This window comes from Pan troglodytes, chromosome 23 (genome assembly GCF_028858775.2).
Source record: "Pan troglodytes isolate AG18354 chromosome 23, NHGRI_mPanTro3-v2.0_pri, whole genome shotgun sequence".
Taxonomy (NCBI): domain Eukaryota; kingdom Metazoa; phylum Chordata; class Mammalia; order Primates; family Hominidae; genus Pan; species Pan troglodytes.
The window spans coordinates 52,345,694-52,367,479 of NC_086016.1; the positions used below are offsets into that span (position 1 = coordinate 52,345,694).

General features: G+C 55.7%; 1 protein-coding gene across 6 annotated transcripts in view; it reads right to left on the bottom strand.

Moving 5' to 3' along the window:
• The window catches only part of TUBGCP6 (tubulin gamma complex component 6), a 28,390-nt gene that overhangs the window by 4,523 nt on the left and 2,081 nt on the right, over positions 1–21,786 (bottom strand). For all 6 annotated transcript variants that reach the window (XR_010155992.1, XR_010155993.1, XR_010155991.1 and 3 more), the window contains exons 2-14: positions 19,047–19,210; positions 11,236–11,446; positions 7,331–7,504; positions 5,818–5,939; positions 4,839–4,917; positions 4,573–4,682; positions 4,126–4,217; positions 3,889–4,028; positions 3,634–3,783; positions 2,260–2,341; positions 2,081–2,169; positions 1,890–2,005; positions 195–333 (exon numbers count right to left, since the gene is read on the bottom strand). Coding sequence is in view for 2 of the 6 variants with exons in the window: in XM_024352557.3 (XP_024208325.2) it covers positions 195–333; positions 1,890–2,005; positions 2,081–2,169; positions 2,260–2,341; positions 3,634–3,783; positions 3,889–4,028; positions 4,126–4,217; positions 4,573–4,682; positions 4,839–4,917; positions 5,818–5,939; positions 7,331–7,504; positions 11,236–11,446; positions 19,047–19,210 (1,668 nt within the window). In the remaining 4 variants the exon portion in view is untranslated. The remainder of the gene's footprint in view (positions 1–194; positions 334–1,889; positions 2,006–2,080; positions 2,170–2,259; positions 2,342–3,633; positions 3,784–3,888; positions 4,029–4,125; positions 4,218–4,572; positions 4,683–4,838; positions 4,918–5,817; positions 5,940–7,330; positions 7,505–11,235; positions 11,447–19,046; positions 19,211–21,786) is intronic.

Sequence of the window (21,786 nt, forward strand, 5' to 3'; positions counted from 1 at the left end):
CCAAAACCACGAGCTCCTCACCACCTGTATCTGTGCGATTTGGTGGCACACGGGGAGAGAGAGAGTGCTCTGCCGCAAACGCAAGAGCCACCAGCCCTCTCCTAGAAGAGCACGTAGGTTTGTGTGCAGTCTCAGGGGGTTTCCAGACCCCCAAAGCCCAGGGGAAGAGCTGCCATCTGAAGCCGCAGACATACCTGAATGTGTTTCTCATCTTCTAAGAGAAAACGAAGCCGTGCACTCTCCAGTCGGTGCCTCTGGATTCTCCACAGTGCCTTCTGCTCCCGACGAGCTGCCTCTGCAGAGAGCTTGCTGTAGTGGTCGACCAGTGCCTGCCTGAAGCCACACACCAGAGAGGACACGGCCACAAGAGTCACCCCACCCCATCTACCTGGCACCCCTCAGGCCAGGATGGTTCTCCATAACAGAGGCCCTAGTGGGCCCCCGCCCCCGTCTCCCCCTACCAGGGGCTGATAGCTCTGGGCCCTCACAGCACCTACAGGGCAGCACCAGGCAGGCCCTTCTACCTGCCAGGCTGGGAGACCCTGGTGAGTCAGCGTCCAGCCAGGGCTCAGCAACATCTGCTGGACAAATACCAGAATGAGATCCTGTGTGGCCTGAAGCAAGGGGTGAGCAGGAGGCCGAGGGCCCCAGGCCTCTAAGAAGTTTAGGCCTCTTCCCCTTCTACAGGTACAAACCTGAGAACTGAAAAGTAATGCAAAAAAGCACATGAAGCAAAACCAACACAAACGCTTTATTTGCTGAATTCAAAGCCTGCTTCACCGATCGTGCCCCATGATTTTGAGCTTCTCACCAGCAGGCAACTGGGCTCAAACCTGGACTGGCCAGCTCTAATTTGGCTGCCACAGGCCAGAGATGTAGTGTCTAGGCCTGGTTTTCTCCATGTGTTAACAGGACAGTATTGACTGACATACATGCATGAACACGTACTCATGCATAAATGCATACACGGACACGCGTGCACACAGGCACGCGCACCCCTCCACACACATCCCTCGCTCGCTCCATAAACAGATCTAAGGTTGGGACCTACAGCATCGCGTGGGGCTGAGCAGGAAGCGGCCAGCCCCTCCCGTGAGGGGCTCTCTCCAAAACCCCGAACAGCCCCTTGAAGGATCCAGCACTACTCAGCCTGGGACAGCCTGATGACAGCACAGGACAGGCTGATAACAGCACAGGGAGACAGACGCAGATGCTGTGCTGGACAAATGCCCTGTCTCAGCCGAGCGCGGTGGCTCGCGCCTGTAATCCCAGCACTTTGGGAGGCCGAGGCAGGTGGATCACCTGAGGTCAGGAGTTTGAGACCAGCCTGGCCAACATGGTTAAACCCCGTCTGTACTAAAAATACAAAAAACTAGCTGGATGTGGTGGTGGATGCCTGTAACCCCAGCTACTCAGGAGGATGAGGCAGGAGAATTGCTTGAACCTGGAAGGCAGAGGTTACAGTGAGCCGAGATTGTGCCACTGCACTCCAGCCTGGGTGACAGAGCAAGACTCTGTTTCCAAAAAAAAAAAAAAAAAAAAACAAAAAAAACGCCCTGTCTCTGTCAGACCAATAACAGACTTAAAAATAAATAAGGAAAGATGTTCAGAAAGAAGATAAATAAAGAGACAGGACCCCAAACAGTACGCAGGCCTCGCCTGGACCCTAATCCATACAAACCACCACAAGACAACGCGCAGAACAGCTAAGGATGCCTGGATAAGGCAGAACGCCCACAGCCACTCTGGGTTCAGCATATTGGTCTTTCTACCTTAATGTATGTTTGAAGGTTTTCAAAACAAAAAGTAAAATCATCAGTAAGATTAAGCCAGAGCTATGGGGCCCCTGCCACACTGCACCCCTGGGCCTGGAGCCCGGGCTGCCCTACCTCGCCTTCCTCTCCAGCTCCTCCTCCAGGGACTTCAGCCTCCTCTCCCTGTCTCGGAGTTCACGGGCGTAGCTGAAGTCATCATCCAGCTCCTCCTGCCTGGCCGCCTGGCGTCGCTATAAAACACATAGAGCCTGGCCTGTGAAATCAGAACTGACAGGCGTGACCCCGCAGGGACAGGTCCTACCCACCTCCTGGTCCTTCACAAATTGTTCTTTCAGCCTCTGAAACTGCTCACGCTTCCGGGCATCCAAGGCCATCCGTTCTGACATCTGCCGGTCTACATTGGGACAGTAAGGGGCGCACTGTCACAAGGAGGCCCCAGCAAGGCCCCCCGGAACTGCAGAAGGGAGGACTTGGGGCCACTCACCACTCAGTGCACTCAGGACCCTGGATGCTGCTTCCCGGGCATGAGCGATTAATTCTTGTTTTGCAATTTCCATACGTAATTCCTGAGAAAGACAACTGGTAATCAAAACATCCTGGCCGGGCGCAGTGGCTCACGCCTGTAATCCTGGCACTTTGGGAGGCCGAGGTGGGTACATCACATGAGCTTAGGAGTTCAAGACCAGCCTGGACAACATAGCAAAAACCCATCCCTACTAAAAATACAAAAATTAGCCAGGTGTAGTGGCAGGTGCCTGTAGTATCAACTATTTGGCGGGGGTCAGGGGAGCTTAGGCAGGAGGATCCCTTGAGCCTGGGAGGTGGAGGCTGCAGTGAGCCATGTTCGAGCCGCTGCACTCCAGCCTCCTGGCTGACACAGTGAGACCCGTCTCAAAGAAAAAAAAAGCAACCTAATCCTCTGACCCCTCACCTAGGATGCCCAGGACACCTGTGGACTCAGGGCCGGCAGGGGAGACACATGGTCCAAGGGTTCGAGGAGGGACCAGGTGATGGCAGGACACCGCCCCCCCCCGCCCCCCCTTCCCCACCCCCAGGCTCTCAGCAGTGGCAAGGCTGGCTCCAGGCCATGGACGGGAGCTGACCGGCTCTCACAGAGACATCTGGGGCTGAGGACCCCAAGGCTGTGTGTGCCCACCCTGGAAGGAAACCAAGAGGCCTCAAAAGGGGGCTTCCCCGCTCAGCCTCTTAGGCCTGCCCCTGCCCAAGTATCCCTGCTGCCCACCAGGCACCAGGCCAGAAAGGGTGCTCCTGGGAATGGCACTGATTGTACCACCGAGCCCCTCCCAGAGGACACAGGAGAGGCGTGGCCCGTCCCTGACACACTGTCCCTTCCCAGCAGGAAGGGGGCTTGCAAAGGGCGAAGGCCATCTGGAGTGCAGCCAGGACTGTCTGTCCACAGCTGGCGGGCCCGGGGAGGCCCCAGCGGAGTTTCCCACGCCAGCAAAGCCTGGGCTTCAGGCTGAGCCACCCAGACCCAGGAGGAGAAGACAGAGCCCCTGCCTGGCATCTGGCTCCGGACATTCATCTCAGCTCCCCCTTGGCACCCACCCTTCATCTCAACTCCCCCTTGGCACCCACCCTTCATCTCAACTCCCCCTTGGCACCCACCCTTCATCTCAACTCCCCCTTGGCACCCACCCTTCATCTCAACTCCCCCTTGGCACCCACCCTTCATCTCAACTCCCCCTTGGCACCCACCCAGGCCACCGCCAGGACAGAAAATGCCAGAAGGGAGGCCCCCATCTTGCACAGCCCTCATGTCCGCCCCACCAACCTGAGACCCCAGGAAGCAGAGGCAGGGGCGAAGAAAGCCCCTGAGACCCGTGGTGCCACGCACCTTCTCCTCCTTGCTGACAGAGCTGTGGCGGGCCACCCTCTCCATGCGCCCAACGTAGACGGCACAGTCCTTCTCAATCTCCTTCAACTCCTCAAGGGAGAAAATCACCGAGATCCGGGGGACAGGGACGTCGGACCAACAGAGGTAATGCTGCCAAAGGGGATGCAAGCACAGCCACCAGCACTCAGCCCCAGCCTCATACTCAGCCCCAGGAAGACCGGCCCCTCTCTTCCCCACACATGAGCCCCTCCTCACCCGGGGGCAGCAGAGCTTCAGCAGGTTAATGGTCTTTCCGCAGACGTATATGTCGTAGGCAATGTGCTTCAGAAACACGGGAACACAGTCCTCCACCTCTTTGGAGATGAGCACGTAGCCATGTGTCCAGTACGACTTATCTAAGGTAGGGTGAACACCAGGGTGGCCGGCATGGCCATGGCCCTGAACCCAGGCCCACAGGCACGGACCCCTGCCCCGCAATCAGCTGCCACCTACCTCGGAAGCTGAGGTACTCGTGGTTCACCTGAATCATGAACTCGCCATAAGCGTCTCTGAACACCCCGCTGTACACCCAGTCGTGGATGAACCTGCAGTGGGAGAAAAGCAGGGGTAGGTGTGGTCAACGGAGAGGTGGGTGGGGCGTGGCTGTCAGTGAGGGGCGGGGCAGGGGCGTGGCTGTCAGTGAGGGGCAACGTGGGGGCGTAGCTGTGAGAGGTGGAGTGGGGTGTGGCCATCCATGAGGGGCGGGATGGGGTGGGGGCAGGGTGGGGGGTGTGGAGTGGGGGCAGGGTGGGGGGTTGGGGGCTCCTGCCCAGTCCACCTATCCTGCCCTCCCCTTCCTGTGTGACCCCCACATTCAGCAGGTGTCTGACAAGGGACCGCTCTCAAGTGTCTGCCTGGTGGGAGTGCGCGCCCGCCGCGCCTGCCCAGCCCACTGCCCACCGGGTGTAGGGCTCGCAGCTGGTCTTCAGCAGGGACAGCAGTACAGGGTAGTGCTCGTTGCTGCAGTTGTGCAGAGCCTCCTGGTAGAGGTAGGACAGCAGCTTCACGCCCTGCAGACCGCAAAGGGGGTGGGGGGCAGCTCAGCGCACCCAGCGCTGGGAGTGAGGCGCAGCCCTGCCGGCAGCAGCCCTCCAGGGACACGCTCAGCCACCCCCGTTTCCTGGAGCCCACCAGGCTGACACACTCAGCAGGGACGCACAACTCACGGTGGGAAACGCGGCCCTGGGGCCTCCTCCACAGGTGCCCGGGAGCACAGCGCCAACGCCACAGAGCTCGGCCAGGTACCTAGACCCAGAGGCAGGATGAGACCAGGTGACCGGGCTCAGGGTCCCCAGGCCTGGATCAGATCGTGAGCAAAGTCTCCACGTATCTTTATGCTCCCTGGGGCAACTAACTTTAGATGCAGGCTTTAAAAACCACATGCACCCCAACCACCCAGAAACGGGCTCCCTGCAGGACTCGTGCGCAGCCCTGTGCCCCTGCACTGTCCACACACACCCCACTGAAGTACCCACACCCAGCAGGCCCTCCCTCCCAGGATCTGGCCAACACACGAATCACCCTGATCCTCCCACTTCTGGGGGCTGCACCTGAGAGCCCCTCCCATCCACACAGTGGTACCAAGCATCTGCCACAACTCGCACCCTTCACAGCACAGCTCCCCTGCCCCACAGTGTCTCAGCCCTTGGTACCAAGCATCTGCCACAACTCGCACCCTTCACAGCCCAGCTCCCCTGCCCCACAGTGTCTCAGCCCTTGGGTCTCCTCAGCGCTGCCACACTCTGCTCCTCGGCCTGGAAGGTCACCTCTCCCACTGCTCCCAACGCCCAGCTCCTCACTCTTCCTTCTCTGATGGCACCTGCCAATAGCCCCCGAGCCTGGTTGCTCACTAACCAGCTTGTGTGTACCGGACGCCACATCTCCAGGGACCCTGTGTGCCAATTAGGCAGGAGCCACCGGACCTGGAGGGCCTGGATGGGGCCAGCTGTGGTGGGCCCACGGCAGACACACCCGCTCAGCACTGGGCACCTGGTGAACTCGGCCGGCCAAGGGCCATCCAGTCGCCTGCTGAGGGCTGTTCTCACAGGCCCTCCTTGCCAGGGAGCAGGGCAAACCCTCCACCACCCAGCAAGCCCCACACCGCTCCCGCAAAGTCCCCTGCTCAGCCGCCATGCTGAGGCTCACCTGAGCTGCCGGCCAAGTTTCTTGAAGAGAAAACCAATGGTGAGGAGGCTCAGGGTGGGCGGAGTGGAAAGGACGCAGGCCCGGTAATACTGCAGGTACCTCCTCAGGCCACTGGTGAAGGCCTGTGGGCAAAGAGGCTGGGAGGAGGGCGGCCAGGCACATGGACGCAGCTGTGCCCAGGGCCTGAGGGGCACCAGTGCTGGGAACAGTGCTTTGTTTCTTGCCTCAGCTCTGGGCTCCATTTCCAAGCAATGGGCCTCTGTGAGCCCCGCCCCGCCACCGGGCCAGGTGGAAATGCGGCCCATCCACAAGAAGCCAGAAGCTGTGGCCCACCACCAACCCTTCCTCTCATCTGAGCCCAGCTGCCCCAGGGGCGCCCACCACCAACCCTTCCTCTCATCTGAGCCCAGCTGCCCCAGGGGCGCCCACCACCAACCCTTCCTCTCATCTGAGCCCAGCTGCCCCAGGGGCGTGGCAAAGGGGCTTGGGGGGAAACGGCGGCCGTGCTCTGTGCACAGACACTAGTGCTGTGAGGGCTGCAGCTGCTCCGACCACAGCTGTCTCAGTGGCACCAGCATCCTGGGCAACGCCACAGCAGCAGGCCCTGCAGGTCACACTAAGACAGGGGCACCCTGGACCAATCTCAGTCCACCCACCCCAGGAGCCGCCTGGCTATGCCTGCCGGATGAACAAGAACCACAGTCCAGCCCCTCTCAGCGTCCCCTGCTCTGACCCCTTCTCCACCACCTCTAGCTCTCAAGTCCCTCAGGGCTGAGCCTCTGCCTAGAAGCTCTCCCTGCCCCGTGCAGCTCCCACCATGCCCACCTCCACAGCCCATCTAAAACCTACACCTCACCACATCACCCCACCCGACAGCCCCTGCTGCAGCAGCAACAGTCAAAGGAGGCTGCGCTGCCTGGCTCCTCCAGGGCTCTCTGCCCACCTTCCCCAACACCCTCCTCTCAATCCCCCAAACCCAAATGCCCCATCATCCACCTGCCTATTCTCTCCCACTCAAGGTGCAGCCCCTGTCCCATGGGCCTCTTCCCAGCACATGAGCCAGCTTCAAGACTCACCAAACAGCAGCTTCTGGAGCCAGACTTGGCTCAGAACTCCCAGCAATGTAAATTCACCCAACAGGAGGGCCCTGCGCTGTCAGTCATCCACAATGTGCGGGGCCCACTGGGGAGCAGGCAGCAAGAGCCCCACTCACGCCTTTCCTGCCCTGCGCACCCCTAATGCTGGCTGCACCTGCCTCCTACACACCCCAGGGCCCACACAGCCCAGGGCCCACATATCCCAGGGCCCACACACATCTGCCCCAAGTTTCTAGTGAGGTAAAACATCCTCACTGACCCATCCCTCAAGAGCCACTATCGGGTTTCAGATGTTAGCAAGGAAAGAAAAGGTTTAGACTCTCTGGTCCTGCAGAAGGACCTCTGAGATTCTCTCTTCCAGGTCGTGTGCACCGTTCTCACAAAGGTGTGTGACAACCATGAGGCAAAGGCCATACCTGGAACACGAGGCCCTTGCTGTACAAAGAGTCCAGGACGGACTGCAGAGAGAAATGACTCAGGCGCGTGTAGCAGGTCCCATACTCGGCCACTTCCGAGAGTAGGCTGCTGATGCTCTCGGGAGACGCTCCTGACACGTGGACGCCCCGCTTCACCACAAAGGCCTGGGCCGGCTGCACAGGGGCAGAGGACACCGGTCACAGAGGCCAGGCACCCAGACCCCCAGTAAGGTGCCGTCTCCCTCCACCCTTGCACCCAACCCCACGCCACCTAGAGTGCCCCCAGGACCCAAAAGCAAATGCCCAGAAGGCATACCCAGAACTCCCACACCGAGGGACCAAACCGAGGCACAAATCCTCACTGACCACACTGAAAAATACATGTCTAAAATGCCAAGTGTAGAAAAGGGTAGAAAAAAACGGAACACCTTCCACAGGACACAAGTACACAGACAGCCTCCTGGGGCAGAAGCTATAAAACATGACGGCCGTGAGACCTGCTCATTTGACTCTTCGGGATGAATTAGAGAAATGATGGAAGATGCACAAAGACTCGCCACAGGACATTCTCCACAGTATGTTTATAACCAGAGAGTGGAGACCCCCAATAGAGGGCTCATGACAACCAAAACGAATGGGGTATAGCAGAAGCCAGAAGGGAGGTTACAGCCGCAAATACCCACGTTAGAAAGGAAAAAAAATATCCCGCATTACAAAGGAACAAGATACCAAACCACAACAGCACCGTGTATACCCTAAAGAGATATTTTAAAAAGAGCTGTTAGGCCAAGCACAGTGGCTCACACCTATAATCCCAGAACTTTGGGAGGCTGAGGCAGGAGGATCACTTGAGCCCAGAAGTCTGAGACCAGCCTGGGCAACATAGCAAGACCCCCATCTCTAAAAAAATTTTAAAAGTTAGGCCAGGCATGGTGGCTCACGCCTGTAATCCCAGCACTTCAGGAGGCCAATGCGGGTGGATCACTTCAGGTCAGGAGTTCATGACAAGCCTGGCCAACATGGCAAAGCCCCGTCTCTACTAAAAATACAAAAATTAGCCAGGCGTGGTGGCGTGCACCTGTAGTCCCAGCTATGCAGGAGGCTGAGGCAGGAGAATTGTTGAATACGGGAGGCAGAGGTTGCAGTGAGCTGAGATCACGCCTTTGTACTCCAGCCTGGGAGACAGAGCAAGACTCCGTCTCAAAAAAAAAAAAAATTAAAATTAAAAATTAGCCAGCCGTGGTGGTGCATGCCTGTTGGTCCCAGCTACTCAGGAGGCTGAGGCAGGAGGATCAATTTGAGCCTAGGAAGTTGAGGCTGCAGTGAGTCATGTTTGAGCCATTGCACTCCAGCCTGGGTGATCCTGTCTCCAAAAAAAAGAAAAGAAAAACAGGCTGGACGCAGTGGCTCACATCTGTAATCTCAGCACTTTGGGAGGCCGAAGCAAGCGGATCACTTGAGGTCAGGGGTTTGAGACCAGCCTCACCAACATGGTGAAAACCCATCTCTAATAAAAACAAAAATTAGCCGGGCGGGGTAGTGCACGCCTATAATCCCAGCTACTCAGGAGGCTGAGGCAGGAGAATTGCTTAAACCCAGGAGGAAGAGGTTGCAGTGAGCTGAGATCACGCCATTGCACTCCAGCCTGGGCAACAGAGCGAGACTCTATCTCAAAAAAAAAAAAAAAAAAAAAGCAGTTAAACCCAAAACTAGCAGAAGGAAACAAATAATAATTAGAGCAGAAATAAATACAGAGTAGGCCAAGCACAGTGGCTCACACCTGTAACACCAACACTTTGGGAGGCCAAGGTGGGTGAAATCACTTGAGGTCAGGAGTTTGAGACCGCCTGGTCAACATGGTGAAACCCCATCTCTACTAAAAATACAAAAATTAGCCAGGCGTGGTAGTCCATGCCTGTAGTCCCAGCTACTTGGGAGGCTGAGGCAGGAGAATCGCTTGAACCCAGGAGGCAGAGGCTGCAGTGAGCTGAGATCACACCACTGCACTCCAGCCTGGGCGACAGAGTGAGAATCTGTCTCAAAAAGAAAAAAAAAATACAAAATAGAAAAACAATAGAGAGAACCAAACAAAAAGCTGGCTCTTTGAAAAGATCAACAAAATTGACAAGTCTTAGCTAGAATAATTAAGAAAAAAGATGACTAGGGCCGGGCACGATGGTTCACGCCTGTAATCCCAGCACTTTGGGAGGCCGAGACGGGCGGATCACAATGTCAGGAGATCAAGACCATCCTGGCTAACATGGTGAAACCCCGTCTCTACTAAAAATACAAAAAATTAGCCGGGCGCGGTGGCGGGTGCCTGTAGTCCCAGCTACTCAGGGAGGCTGAGGCAGGAGAATGGTGTGAACCCGGGAGGCGGAGCTTGGAGTGAGCCGAGATCGCGCCACTGCCCTCCAGCCTGGGCCACAGAGCGAGACTCCATCTCAAAAAAAAAAAAAAAAAAAAAGATGACTATGAAAACAAGAGAAAAAAATCAAGTTACTAAAATCAGAAATGAAAAGTAGGGGCCGGGCGTGGCGGCTCACACTTGCAATCCCAGGACTTTGGGAGGCTGAGGCAGGCAGATCACTTGAGCCCAGGAGTTCAACACCAGCCTGGGCAACACGGCAAGACCCCATCTCTTCAGGCATTTTAAAAATTAGCTGGGTGGGCCGGGCGTGGTGGCTCACGCCTGTAATCCTAGCACTTTGGGAGGCTGAGGTGGGCAAATCACCTCAGGTCAGGAGTCAAGAGACCAGCCTGAGCAACATGGTGAAACCCCGTCTCTACTAAAAATACAAAAATTAGCCGGCCGTAGTGACATGCACCTGTAATCCCAGCTACTCGGGAGGCTGAGGCAGGAGAATTGCTTGAACCTGGGAGGCAGAGTTTGCAGTGAGCCGAGACCGTGCCATTACACTCCAGAATGGGCAACAGAGCGAGACTCTGTCTCAAAAAAAAAAAAAAAAAAAGAAAAAGAAAAAGAAAAGAAAAAAATGAGCTGAGTGTGGTGGCACGTGCCTGTAGTCCCAGCTACGTGGAGGCTAAGGTGGGAGGATTGAGATTCAGCCCAGGAGGTCGAGGCTACTGTGAGCTGTGATGGTGCCACTGCACTCCAGCCTGGGCAAGAGAGAGACCCTGTCTCAAAAAAAAAAAAAGACAGTCAGGGTTGGTTCCACACAATAAGGCTATCCCCACAACAGACAAGATGAGCTGTGAGCACGGTGTTGAGAACAGGCGCCCTCAGCGCCGGCAGCAGCTGGAGCTTGCTGGTGAGCGCTTTTCTGGGGCAGTCACTGGCTGTGCTTCTAGTCCATTCTGAAGTCTAAGAATGGCCACCATAAAAGAACATTTAAGACAAAGGAAGGGGATGAGCACTTAAATGAAAAAGCTGCAGAGCAAGACTTCATTTTTCTGAATATATCCATTCACTTCTCCAGTGCCCAGCAAGAGGGCTGGCTAAACTGCAGCTGGTGCCAGAACCAGTAAGGCCCGGCCCCGTCCCGGATGACACCGCATCCAGTGAGAAGAGCAGCGCAGGCCCCAGTCTCGGGACACTCTCGGCAGGCAGATGCTCCTCCCGAGCGGTGGGAAGGCTCGGAAGGCGCCTGGCACTTCAGGACGGAAATGGAAATGGGGGGAGGAACATTTTCTATCGCTTTGCCGACAGCAATAAACATGTTATTTCTCTGCAGTTTTTTAAAAGGACATTAATAAATTAACACTTTTTAGAACCAAAATGGGATGATGCTGGCTGTCATCACTGGTGGCCCTGGGAGCTGGCCTTCCCTGCCACTCCCCACTCCCTGCACTGGGGCTTGTTCTGCCCCATAAAGGGCTGGGCACTGCGTGGTGGAGGGCAGGCCAGCCCCACACCACTGTGGCGGGGAGTGAGCAGTTCTCACCTGGCAGAGGGAAAACGTGGCAGACACGACCCCAATCAAGACGTTCAGCACGTCTTTCACCAGCTCGCACTCCTTCACCAGCACGGGCTGCGGGGCCTGTAGGACGCCCCCAGCAAGCAGCTGGAGCTCCCCTTGGCGGAGCCTGCAGAACTTGTCGAAAGCGTCCCTTCCCGCCTCCGTCAGGTAAGGCTCCTCTCTGTGGCCAGGGGGGCTGCGAGGGGTGCAGAAGAGAGGCCATGAGCAGACGTGGTGACCTGCACCTCAGCACCAGGGTGCTTTCTCTCGGGAATGGGCATGAACAGAAGAATGGAAGTGATTCAAAACAATAAACTCTAAGAAACATAGCCAGGTACGAATGTCAGCTCACCACCCAGCCTTTTGTGGATGCTGCTGCTGTGAATACCAGCACGATCGATTCTATCAGGACAACTCATGTGGAAAGTGTTCCAGGGCACCTGCCTGGGGTCCTGGGCATGGCCGGGGGTATCCGACTGGCCCAGCCCTGGAAGAGCACCCCAGGCCACGCCAGTGGCCCTCAAGATGGTGATTCACTCATATTCTTCTGTTACAAACAAAATAAGATTTGTACACCCATGTACACAACAGCATCCATACCCTGTCCATGGCAGCACCACACCCAGGTCCATGGCAGCATCCACATCCCTGTTCATGGCAGCATCATCCACACCCCTGTCCACAGCAGCATCCACATCCAGGTCCACTGCAGCATCATCCACATCCCCTGTCCATGGCAGCATCATCCATACCCCATCCATGGCAGCATCCACACCCCTTGTCCACAGCATCATCATCCACACCCCTATTCACAGCAGCATCACCCACACCCATCCACGGCAGCATCATCCACACCCCCGTCCACAGCAGCATCTACACCCAGGTCCACAGCAGCATCATCCACACCCCCTGTCCACAGCAGCATCACCCACACCCACCCATGGCACCATCACCCACACCCCCGTCCACAACAGCATCCACACCCAGGTCCACAGCAGCATCATCCACACCCCCTGTCCACAGAAGCATCACCCACACCCCTGTCCATGGCAGCATCACCCACACCCACCCATGGCAGCATCATCCACACCCCTGTCCACAGCAGCATCCACACCCAGGTCCACGGCAGCATCATCCACACCCAGGTCCACGGCAGCATCGCCCACACCCCCGTCCACAGCAGCAGCATCCACACCCCCGTCCACAGCAGCATCCACACCCAGTTCCACAGCAGCATCATCCACACCCAGGTCCACGGCAGCATCGCCCACACCCACCCATGGCACCATCACCCACACCCCCGTCCACAACAGCATCCACACCCAGGTCCACAGCAGCATCATCCACACCCCCTGTCCACGGAAGCATCACCCACACCCCTGTCCATGGCAGCATCACCCACACCCACCCATGGCAGCATCATCCACACCCCTGTCCACAGCAGCATCCACACCCAGGTCCACAGCAGCATCAACCACACCCAGGTCCACGGCAGCATCGCCCACACCCCCGTCCACAGCAGCAGCATCCACACCCCCGTCCACAGCAGCATCCACACCCAGTTCCACAGCAGCATCATCCACACCCAGGTCCACGGCAGCATCGCCCACACCCACCCATGGCACCATCACCCACACCCCCGTCCACAACAGCATCCACACCCAGGTCCACAGCAGCATCATCCACACCCCCTGTCCACGGCAGCATCGCCCACACCCCCGTCCACGGCATCATCATCCACACCCCTATCCACAGCAGCATCATCCACACCCCCTGTCCACGGCAGCATCATCCACACCCCCTGTCCACGGCAGCATCACCCACACCCACCCATGGCACCATCACCCACACCCCCGTCCACAGCAGCATCCACATCCAGGTCCACAGCAGCATCATCCACACCCCCTGTCCATGGCAGCATCACCCACACCCACCCATGGCACCATCACCCACACCCCCGTCCACAGCAGCATCCACATCCAGGTCCACGGCAGCATCACCCACACCCCTGTCCATGGCAGCATCACCCACACACACCCATGGCAGCATCATCCACACCCCTGTCCACAGCAGCATCCACACCCAGGTCCACGGCAGCATCGCCCACACTCCCGTCCATGGCAGCATCCACACCCGGGTCCACGGCAGCATCATCCACACCCCTATCCACGGCAGCATCCACCCCCTGTCCACGACAGCATCAGCCACACTCCTGTCCACAGCAGCATCAGCCACACTCCTGTCCACAGCAGCATCCACACCCAGGTCCATGGCAGCATCGCCCACACTCCCGTCCATGGCAGCATCCACACCCGGGTCCACGGCAGCATCATCCACACCCCTATCCACGGCAGCATCCACCCCCGTCCACGGCAGCATCAGCCACACCCCTGTCCATGGGTACATCATCCACAACCCTATCCACTGCAGCATCATCCACACCCGTGTCCATGGCAGCATCCACACCCCAGTCCATGGCAGCATCTACACCCCTATTCATGGCAGCATCATCCACATCCCTGTCCACGGCAGCATCACCCACACTCCTGTCCATGGCAGCATCCACATCCCTGTCCACGGCAACATCCACATGCCTATCCACATGCCTGTCCACGGCAACATCCACATGCCTAGCCACATGCCTGTCCACGGCAACATCCACATGCCTATCCACATGCCTGTCCACAGCGGCATCCACACCCCCGTCCACGGCAACAACATCCACAACAGCCAGGGGGAGAGGAGCCTGAGCCCCCAACGGAGGAGGATAAACACAGACCGTCCGTGCAGACCCCTGCCCATCATTCAGCCTTAAAAAGGAAGGCAGCTCAGACACGTGCTCCAGAAGGCACGGCACTCAAGGACGCCGTGTGGAGTGCAATGAGCCATCACAAAACACTGTCTCCACAGGGACGGCGCTCGAGGACGCCAAGTGGAGTAAAATGAGCCATCACAAAACACTGTGCAACTCCACTTACATGAGGTCCCTACAGTGGCCAAAATCCTAGAGACAGAAAGTGGAGGCCAGGTGCGGTGGCTCATGCCTATAATCCCAACACTTTGGGAGGCCAAGAAAGGCAGATCACGAGGTCAGGAGTTCAAGACCAGCCTGGCCAACATGGTGAAACCCTGACTCTACTAAAAACACAAAAATTAGCTGGGCGTGGTGGCGGGCATCTGTAATCCCAGCTGCTCAGGAGGCTAAGGCAGGAGAATGGCTTGAACCCGGGAGGTGGAGGTTGCAGTGAGCCAAGATCGTGCCACTGCACTCCAGCCTGAGCAACAGAGCAAGACTCCATCTCGGGAAAAAAAAAAAAAAAAAAGTGTAGTGAATGGGGAGCTGTTTAATGGGTTCAGAGTTTCCTGCAGACTTGCTGTGCAGCAGTGAAAATACACACAGCATTACAAAGCTGTACAACTGGTTAAGACGGTAAAAACATTATATAAATTTTACTGCCCCACCTCAGAAAAACCGTAAGAGATGGATACAGAAAAAAAAATTAAAAAAATTTTTTTTTGAGATGGAGTCTCGCTCTGTCACCCAGGCTGGAGTGCAGTGGCACGATCTTGGCTCATTGCAACCTCTGCCTCCTGGGTTCACACCACTCTCCTGCCTCAGCCTCCCGAGTAGCTGGGACTACAGGCACGGGCCACCATGCCTGGCTAATTTTTTGTATTTTTAGTAGAGATGGGGTTTCACCGTGTTAGCCAGGATGGTCTCGATCTCTTGACCTCGTGATCCGCCCACCTCACCCTCCCAAAGTGCTGGGATTACAGGCGTGAGCCACTGCACCTGGCTAAGTTCACAAATTTTTAAGACAGTAACAGGTAAGGTGGGCTGGTACAGGCAGCCCTGGGCACATGTAACTCTGAGGAAATTTGCCTTCTGCTGGTGCTGAGGCTGTGAAACCACATGTACTGGCACTACACACACTCACACCCCCGTCCTCCCTGCAAAAACAATCAGCTCCAAGAAACACACTTTTACTGGCCACCTCTGCTATGAAGAGGGTGGGCTGGAGGGGGTAGGAGGAAGGAGACCAGCCCTGAGATGTCCAGTCAGCAGGTGGGGCCGCTCTGGACCCCAGACGCCTGCCCAGGCTCCCTCAGGATGAGATGAGCATGAGAAAGACACAGCCTCTCAGAGCCTCTGTCTGCCCCCTGCATTTCTTCCTGCAGATGGCCTCGGCAGGGGTGCAGGCTGTGGGCACAACCCTGTTTCCCCCGCAGCCACTTCCACCCCATCTCCTCCAGGACTGGCCCCCAGCACTGCCATGGCTGCACACCCCTCTTGGTGACTCAGAACTGAGGGAAAAAAAGCCCACAGCGGAAACACAAAGACACAGCGCAGGATCCTGCAGGCTCTGGAGTGAACACCCTCCGCCCCAACAGGTCCCCAGAGAGAACACAGCCCAAAATGTAGCAAAATGCTTCCCCCAGATGGGTGGCACATGCAGAGAAAGAGACCATTCCAGGGTCTGAAAGGCCTCCCTCTGCCTTAACCCAGCCCTTGCAGCTCAGCAGCAGGGAGGGCCGTGAGCAGTCGGACAATGGTGGTTCTCAGGGTGGGCAACAGCAGGGGAGAGTGGCCCCCCGTGGGGTCTTGGGACCTGTGGGAAAGCAGGGTTGATGTCTTGGAGAGTGGAGAGGGCTCAATTTCTGGCTAGGCGGCAGTTTCTTTAGCCACCTGCTGGTCAGAGCTCATCACAGCAGGAAACTAGCAGGTGGCTGGGATTTAAAATGAAACAAGACCAAACGATTTGCCAAAGGAACCTGAACCACAGCATCAGGCTGACCCGACTGCAGTGTCAGGGGCCGTGGGATCAGGGAGTAGAGGGGCCCAGGAGACGTAAACTCAGGTCCAGCCACTGTGTGGCCCTGTGCAGGTCAGCCACTGGACACTGAGATGACCACAGCACTTTCGCTCTACAGGGCCCTGGGCACAGAAAGTCCCTACAGGAGCTGCCCAGGCTGTGCTCAGCACACTGCCAGGCACACAGCAGCACCTCCCTATAGGAACCACCGCGGGGCCCCACCGTGCGGGAGCTCCGCAGTCTCCAGCGTATTCAGAACAGGGTGATGAGGAGAGTGAGTGACCATGTCTCCTCATCAGCAACCCGAAAAAATGAACCTAGAAAAGGGAGAGTTAATAAATGAAATACAGCCAGCACGGTGGCTCATGCCTGTAATCCCAGCACTTTGGGAGGCCGAGGCGGGTGGATCACCTGACGTTGGGAGTTCAAGACCAGCCTGACCAACATGGAGAAACACCATCTCTACTAAAAGCACAAAATTAGCCAGGCGTGGTGTCCCATGCCTGTAATCCCACTGTAATCCCAGCTACTTGGGAGGCTGAGGCAGGAGAATCACTTGAACCCAGGAGGCAGAGGTTGCAGTGAGCCAAGATTGCGCCATTGCACTCCAGCCTGGGCAACAAGGACAAAGAAAGAAAAAGAAAAGAAAGAGAGAGAGAGACAGACAGACAGACTTATGAGGGAGAGTTTGGGGGACCTAGTTTGTTTAGGATGAAAGGAGTTGCCTAATTATGGTGAGCTGAAGAATGTTCCAGGTGAAGGGAACCTGGTGTTGGAAGGTTCTGAGTTTTTACAAAAATTAGCTGGGCATGGTGGCAGGTGCCTGTAATCCCAGCTACTCAGGAGGCTGAGACAGGGAGAATTACTTGAACCCGGGAGGCGGAGGTTGCAGTGAGCTGGAGATGGTGCCACCGCACTCCAGCCTGGGCAACAGAACAAGACTCCGCCTCAATAGATAAATAAATACAAAAAAAAAAAAAACAGAAAAAAATACTATTAGCAGACATGTACAGAATAAAGCAATAACTTGTAGGGCCAGTTTTTTGTTTTTTGTTTTTTTTTTGAGACGGAGTCTCGCTCTGTCACCCAGGCTGGAGTGCAGTGGCGCAATATCCGCTCACTGCAAGCTCCGCCTCCCGGGTTCACGCCATTCTCCTGCCTCAGCCTCCCCAGTAGCTGGGACCACAGGCACCCGCCACCACGCCTGGCTAATTTTTTGTATTTTTAGTAGAGACGGGGTTTCACTGTGTTAGCCAGGATGGTCGCGATCTCCTGACCTCGTGATCCACCCGCCTCAGCCTCCCAAAGGCCAGTTTTTAAACGTGTGAGGGATTGGCAGAGAGCAGGACCATGAGATTTGCTTTGACTGATGCACCAGCAGGAAGTGACACAGCAGGAAGGCCCTGGCAGTCAAGATAAGGCCACCACCACCGTGCTGGGAAGCAGGGAGACAGCCAACCCTGAGGGAATCTTCAAGATGTCAGGAAAGCTCGCCCGCCCAGGCGCACATGCTCCTGTCCAGGCTGCCAGAGCCCAGCCACTGCATCCCAGAGCACTCAGCTCCCGGCCAGCCCTGACTCTTTCACCCAACACTCCCCAAACCGATACCCACAGGATCACCAGTGGACTGGATGTGAACGGGGCATTCCATGGCCAAACATTTGGGGAAATGCGTGGTTTTTTGTTTGTTTGTTTTTTGTTTTTGAGACAATCTCACTCTGTCACCCAGGCTGGAGTGCAGTGGTGCAATCTCGGCTCACTGCAAACTCCACCTCCCAGGTTCAAGTGATTCTTGTGCCTCAACCTCCTGAGTAGCTGGGATTACAAGCGAGCACCATCACGCCCAGCTAATTTTTGTATTTTTAGTAGAGACGGGGTTTCACCATGTTGCCCAGGCCAGTCTCAAAATCCTGACTTCAAGTGATCTGCCCGCCTCAGCCTCCCAAAGTGCTGGGATTACAGATGTGAGCCACCGCGCCCAGGCGAAATGCATATTCTCTGCCTGGGTTCTGGGAGTTATCAAAAGATACCACCACATTAAAGACTCTGAGAGGCGCTAAGTGCAGAGGCCTCTGGACCCAGGTGAGCCAGGGAGTGAGTGGCTACCGCATCCAGAGAGCAAGCTGCTGGCACCAGTCAGGAAAAAGCTGCTGCAGCTGGAGCTTCTCATCACCCAGACTGCCCCTCCCAACTCCTCCAGACACGGACGGAAAAGGTTCCGTGTTCATCAGCACCCCAATTCCTCTAGACATGAATGGAAAAGGCTCCTTCATCAGCACCCCATGCCCAGTGAGCATTTCTTCCTGGCACTAATCACACAGCCTGCCAGGCAGCTCTCTTGCTCTTAAGGACATAACTTAGCTGCCCCGACTGCTCTGCCTGGCAGGTGTGATCTGGTTACTGGCACGGGGAGGGGAGCTCTGCCCGACAGGTGTGATCTGGTTACTGGCACGGGGAGGGGAGCTCTGCCCGACAGGTGTGATCTGGTTACTGGCACGGGGAGGGGAGCTCTGCCCGACAGGTGTGATCTGGTTACTGGCACGGGAAGGGGAGCTCTGCCCGACAGGTGTGATCTGGTTACTGGCACGGGGAGGGGAGCTCTGCCCGACAGGTGTGATCTGGTTACTGGCACGGGGAGGGGAGCTCTGCCCGACAGGTGTGATCTGGTTACTGGCACGGGGAGGGGAGCTCTGCCCGACAGGTGTGATCTGGTTACTGGCACGGGGAGGGGAGCTCTGCCCGACAGGTGTGATCTGGTTACTGGCACGGGGAGGGGAGGCCTCCTTAAAGGCTGTTAGTGCTTTCCCCTCTGCATCTCTCTTAACTCCCAGAACTCAGTCAATTTTGGACACTAGCTTAGGTTACTAACCCATCACAACTGCCTGGACCCCTGAGTACACAACGCCCCCCGCACACCCCATCCAAGGCCACGCTCATGCAGGGGTAGGGGCACTGCATGCCAAGGCAAAGAAGGGCACACACCAGCCAACTCGCTCCCAGCACCTCCGCTTGCTGGCCTCATAGGTGAGTGCGGCTTCCCACAGGTCCACGTCTGGGGTCACGCTGGGCTCAGACTGGGAATCAGGAGTCAAGTTGGACGCTGACTGGAATCCTTCGTCTTCCCACTGATCCACACTCGGTGGGACCTGGAGACACACGGAAGGGCAAACCGCCACTTATTGCTGTGTCCACGTTTCATCCAAGGGCGATGAGAATTCCAGGAACTTCATGCAAAGACCTAACAAAATGTTTCTTCTGTTTTTCTCAAGCGCATGTGTACCATACAATGTTTCCCACCAATGAGCCATTTAAGGAATTAAACAAAATAATTCGTCAAGGCTGCCAATTTCCAATTCCATGTAACACATAAGCCTCAGTGGAACTTAGAGTGAAACTTTTTGAGATGCCTCAGACCTGGAAATTCCAATGTAGGGAACCCAGAATTAAAAAAATCACACTCAACATTAAAAAACTACTGTACACCGGGGCCAGGTGCAGTGGCTCACGCCTGTAATCCCAGCACTATGGGAGGCTGAGGCGGGTGGATCACCTGAGGTCAGGAGTTTGAGACCAGCCTGGCCAGCATGGTGAAACCCCGTCTCTACTAAAAATATAAAAATCGGCCAGGCGTGGTGGTGGGCACCTGTGGTCCCAGCTACTCGGGAGGCTGAGGCAGAAGAACTGCTTGAACCCGGGAAGCGGAGGTTGCAGTGAGCCGAGATTGCGCCACCACACTCCAGTCTGGGCGACAGAGCAAGACTGTGGGCAGCAAGCCACCCAGGTGCCGAGGCAAGAGACCGAGGGCACGAGCTGTTCTAGTATAATAAAATATATAGAACAAGAATAGTTACACTATAGATCATAAATATGATTATATATGAACTTTATTAATCATTAGTTTGTGGCAATTACTCTTTATTCCAAGATTATAATAATCTTCGCTCTACAATTGTAACTTACGAGAAACCAGGCCATACAGAGATAGGAGCTGAAGGGGCATGGTGAGAAGTGACCAGAAGACAAGAGTGTGAGCCTTCTGTCATGCCCAGACAGGGCCACTAGAGGGCTCCTTGGTCTAGTGGTAATGGCAGCACCTGGGAAGACGCCCATTACCTAGCGGACCTTGGTCTAGCGGTAGCGTCAGTGCCTAGGAAAAGCACCCACTACTTAGCAGACCAGGAAAGGGAGTCTCCCTTTCCCTGGGGGAGTTAGAGAAGACTCTGCTCCACCACCTCTTGTGGAGGGCCTGACATGACTCAGGCCCACCCGCAGTTATCCAGAGGCCTAAACGTCTCCCTGTGATGCTGTGCTTCAGCAGTCACACTCCTAGTCCACTTTCATGTTCCATCCTGTACACCTGGCTCTGCCTTCTAGATAGCAGTAGCAAATTAGTGAAAGTACTAAAAGTCTCTGAAATGCAGAAATAATGGTGTAAGCTGTCTCCTCTCTCTCTGCTTCGGCTGCCAAACAGGGAAGGGCCCCCTGTCCAGTTGACACGTGACCCACGTGACCTTACCTATCATTGGAGATGACTCACACTCCTTACCCTGCCCCTTTTGCCTTGTATCCAATAAATAACAGCGCAGCCTGGCATTTGGGGCCACTACTAGTCTCCACGTGTTGGTGGTAGTGATCCCCCGGGCCCAGCCGTTTTTTCTTTTATCTCTGTCTTGTGTCTTTATTTCTACCATCTCTCGTCTCCGCATATGGAGAGAAAAACCCACAGACCCTGTAGGGCTGGTCCCTACACAAGACTCCATCTCAAAAAAAAAAAAAAAAAAAAGAACAATCAGGCCGGGCTCACGCCTGTAATCCCAGCACTTTGGGAGGCCGAGGCGGGCAGATCACGAGGTCAGGAGATAGAGACCATCCTGGCTAACACGGTGAAACCCCGTCTCTACTAAATATACAAAAAATTCGCAGGGTGTGGTGGCAGGTGCCTGTAGTCCCAGCTACTCAGGAGGCTGAGGCGGGAGAATGGCGTGAACCTGGGAGGTAGAGCTTGCAGTGAGCCAAGATTGTGCCACCGCACTCGAGCCTGGGCGACAGAGCGAGACTGTGTCAAAAAAAAAAATCAAATCAAATAAAAAAATAAAAATACAAACGTATAAAATACAAAAATTAGCTGTGTGTGGTGACGCACACCTGTAGTCCCAGATACTTAGGAGGCTGAGGCAGGAGAATCGCTTGAACTCAGGAGATGGAGGTTGCAGTGAGCCGAGACCACACCACTGCACTCCAGCCTGGGCGACAGAGCAACACTTGTCTCAAAAACAAAAAACAAAACGGCTGTACACCAAGACATTTGCTGTAGCATTATGTATGTTTCTAAATCATCTAGCTATCGCATAAGAATAGAACGACTAGTAACAATGTATCCTTTTGGCAACACTGATAAGGCAATAAAATACAAAACTCAAATGAGGAGCTACAGCTTACCAGGGTAAAGCCTCAGGCGACAGACAGCAAAAACATATCCAATTGCACGAATTACAGAACATGAACACTTTTGCCACACGTGGCTACTGAGCACTTGAAATGTGGCTTGTGGGGCTGAGGAACTGAGTATTTTATTTTGTTTTAATTAACTTCAATTTAAACGGCAGCTCTAGAAGGCAGAGGTAGCTTAACGACATACCCCATTAGGTAAAGATGAAAAGCAGCATGTTGCTTTGGCCGGCAGGTGGGCAGCACTGTCGCTGCAGAGGAGGGTGGCCGCCAG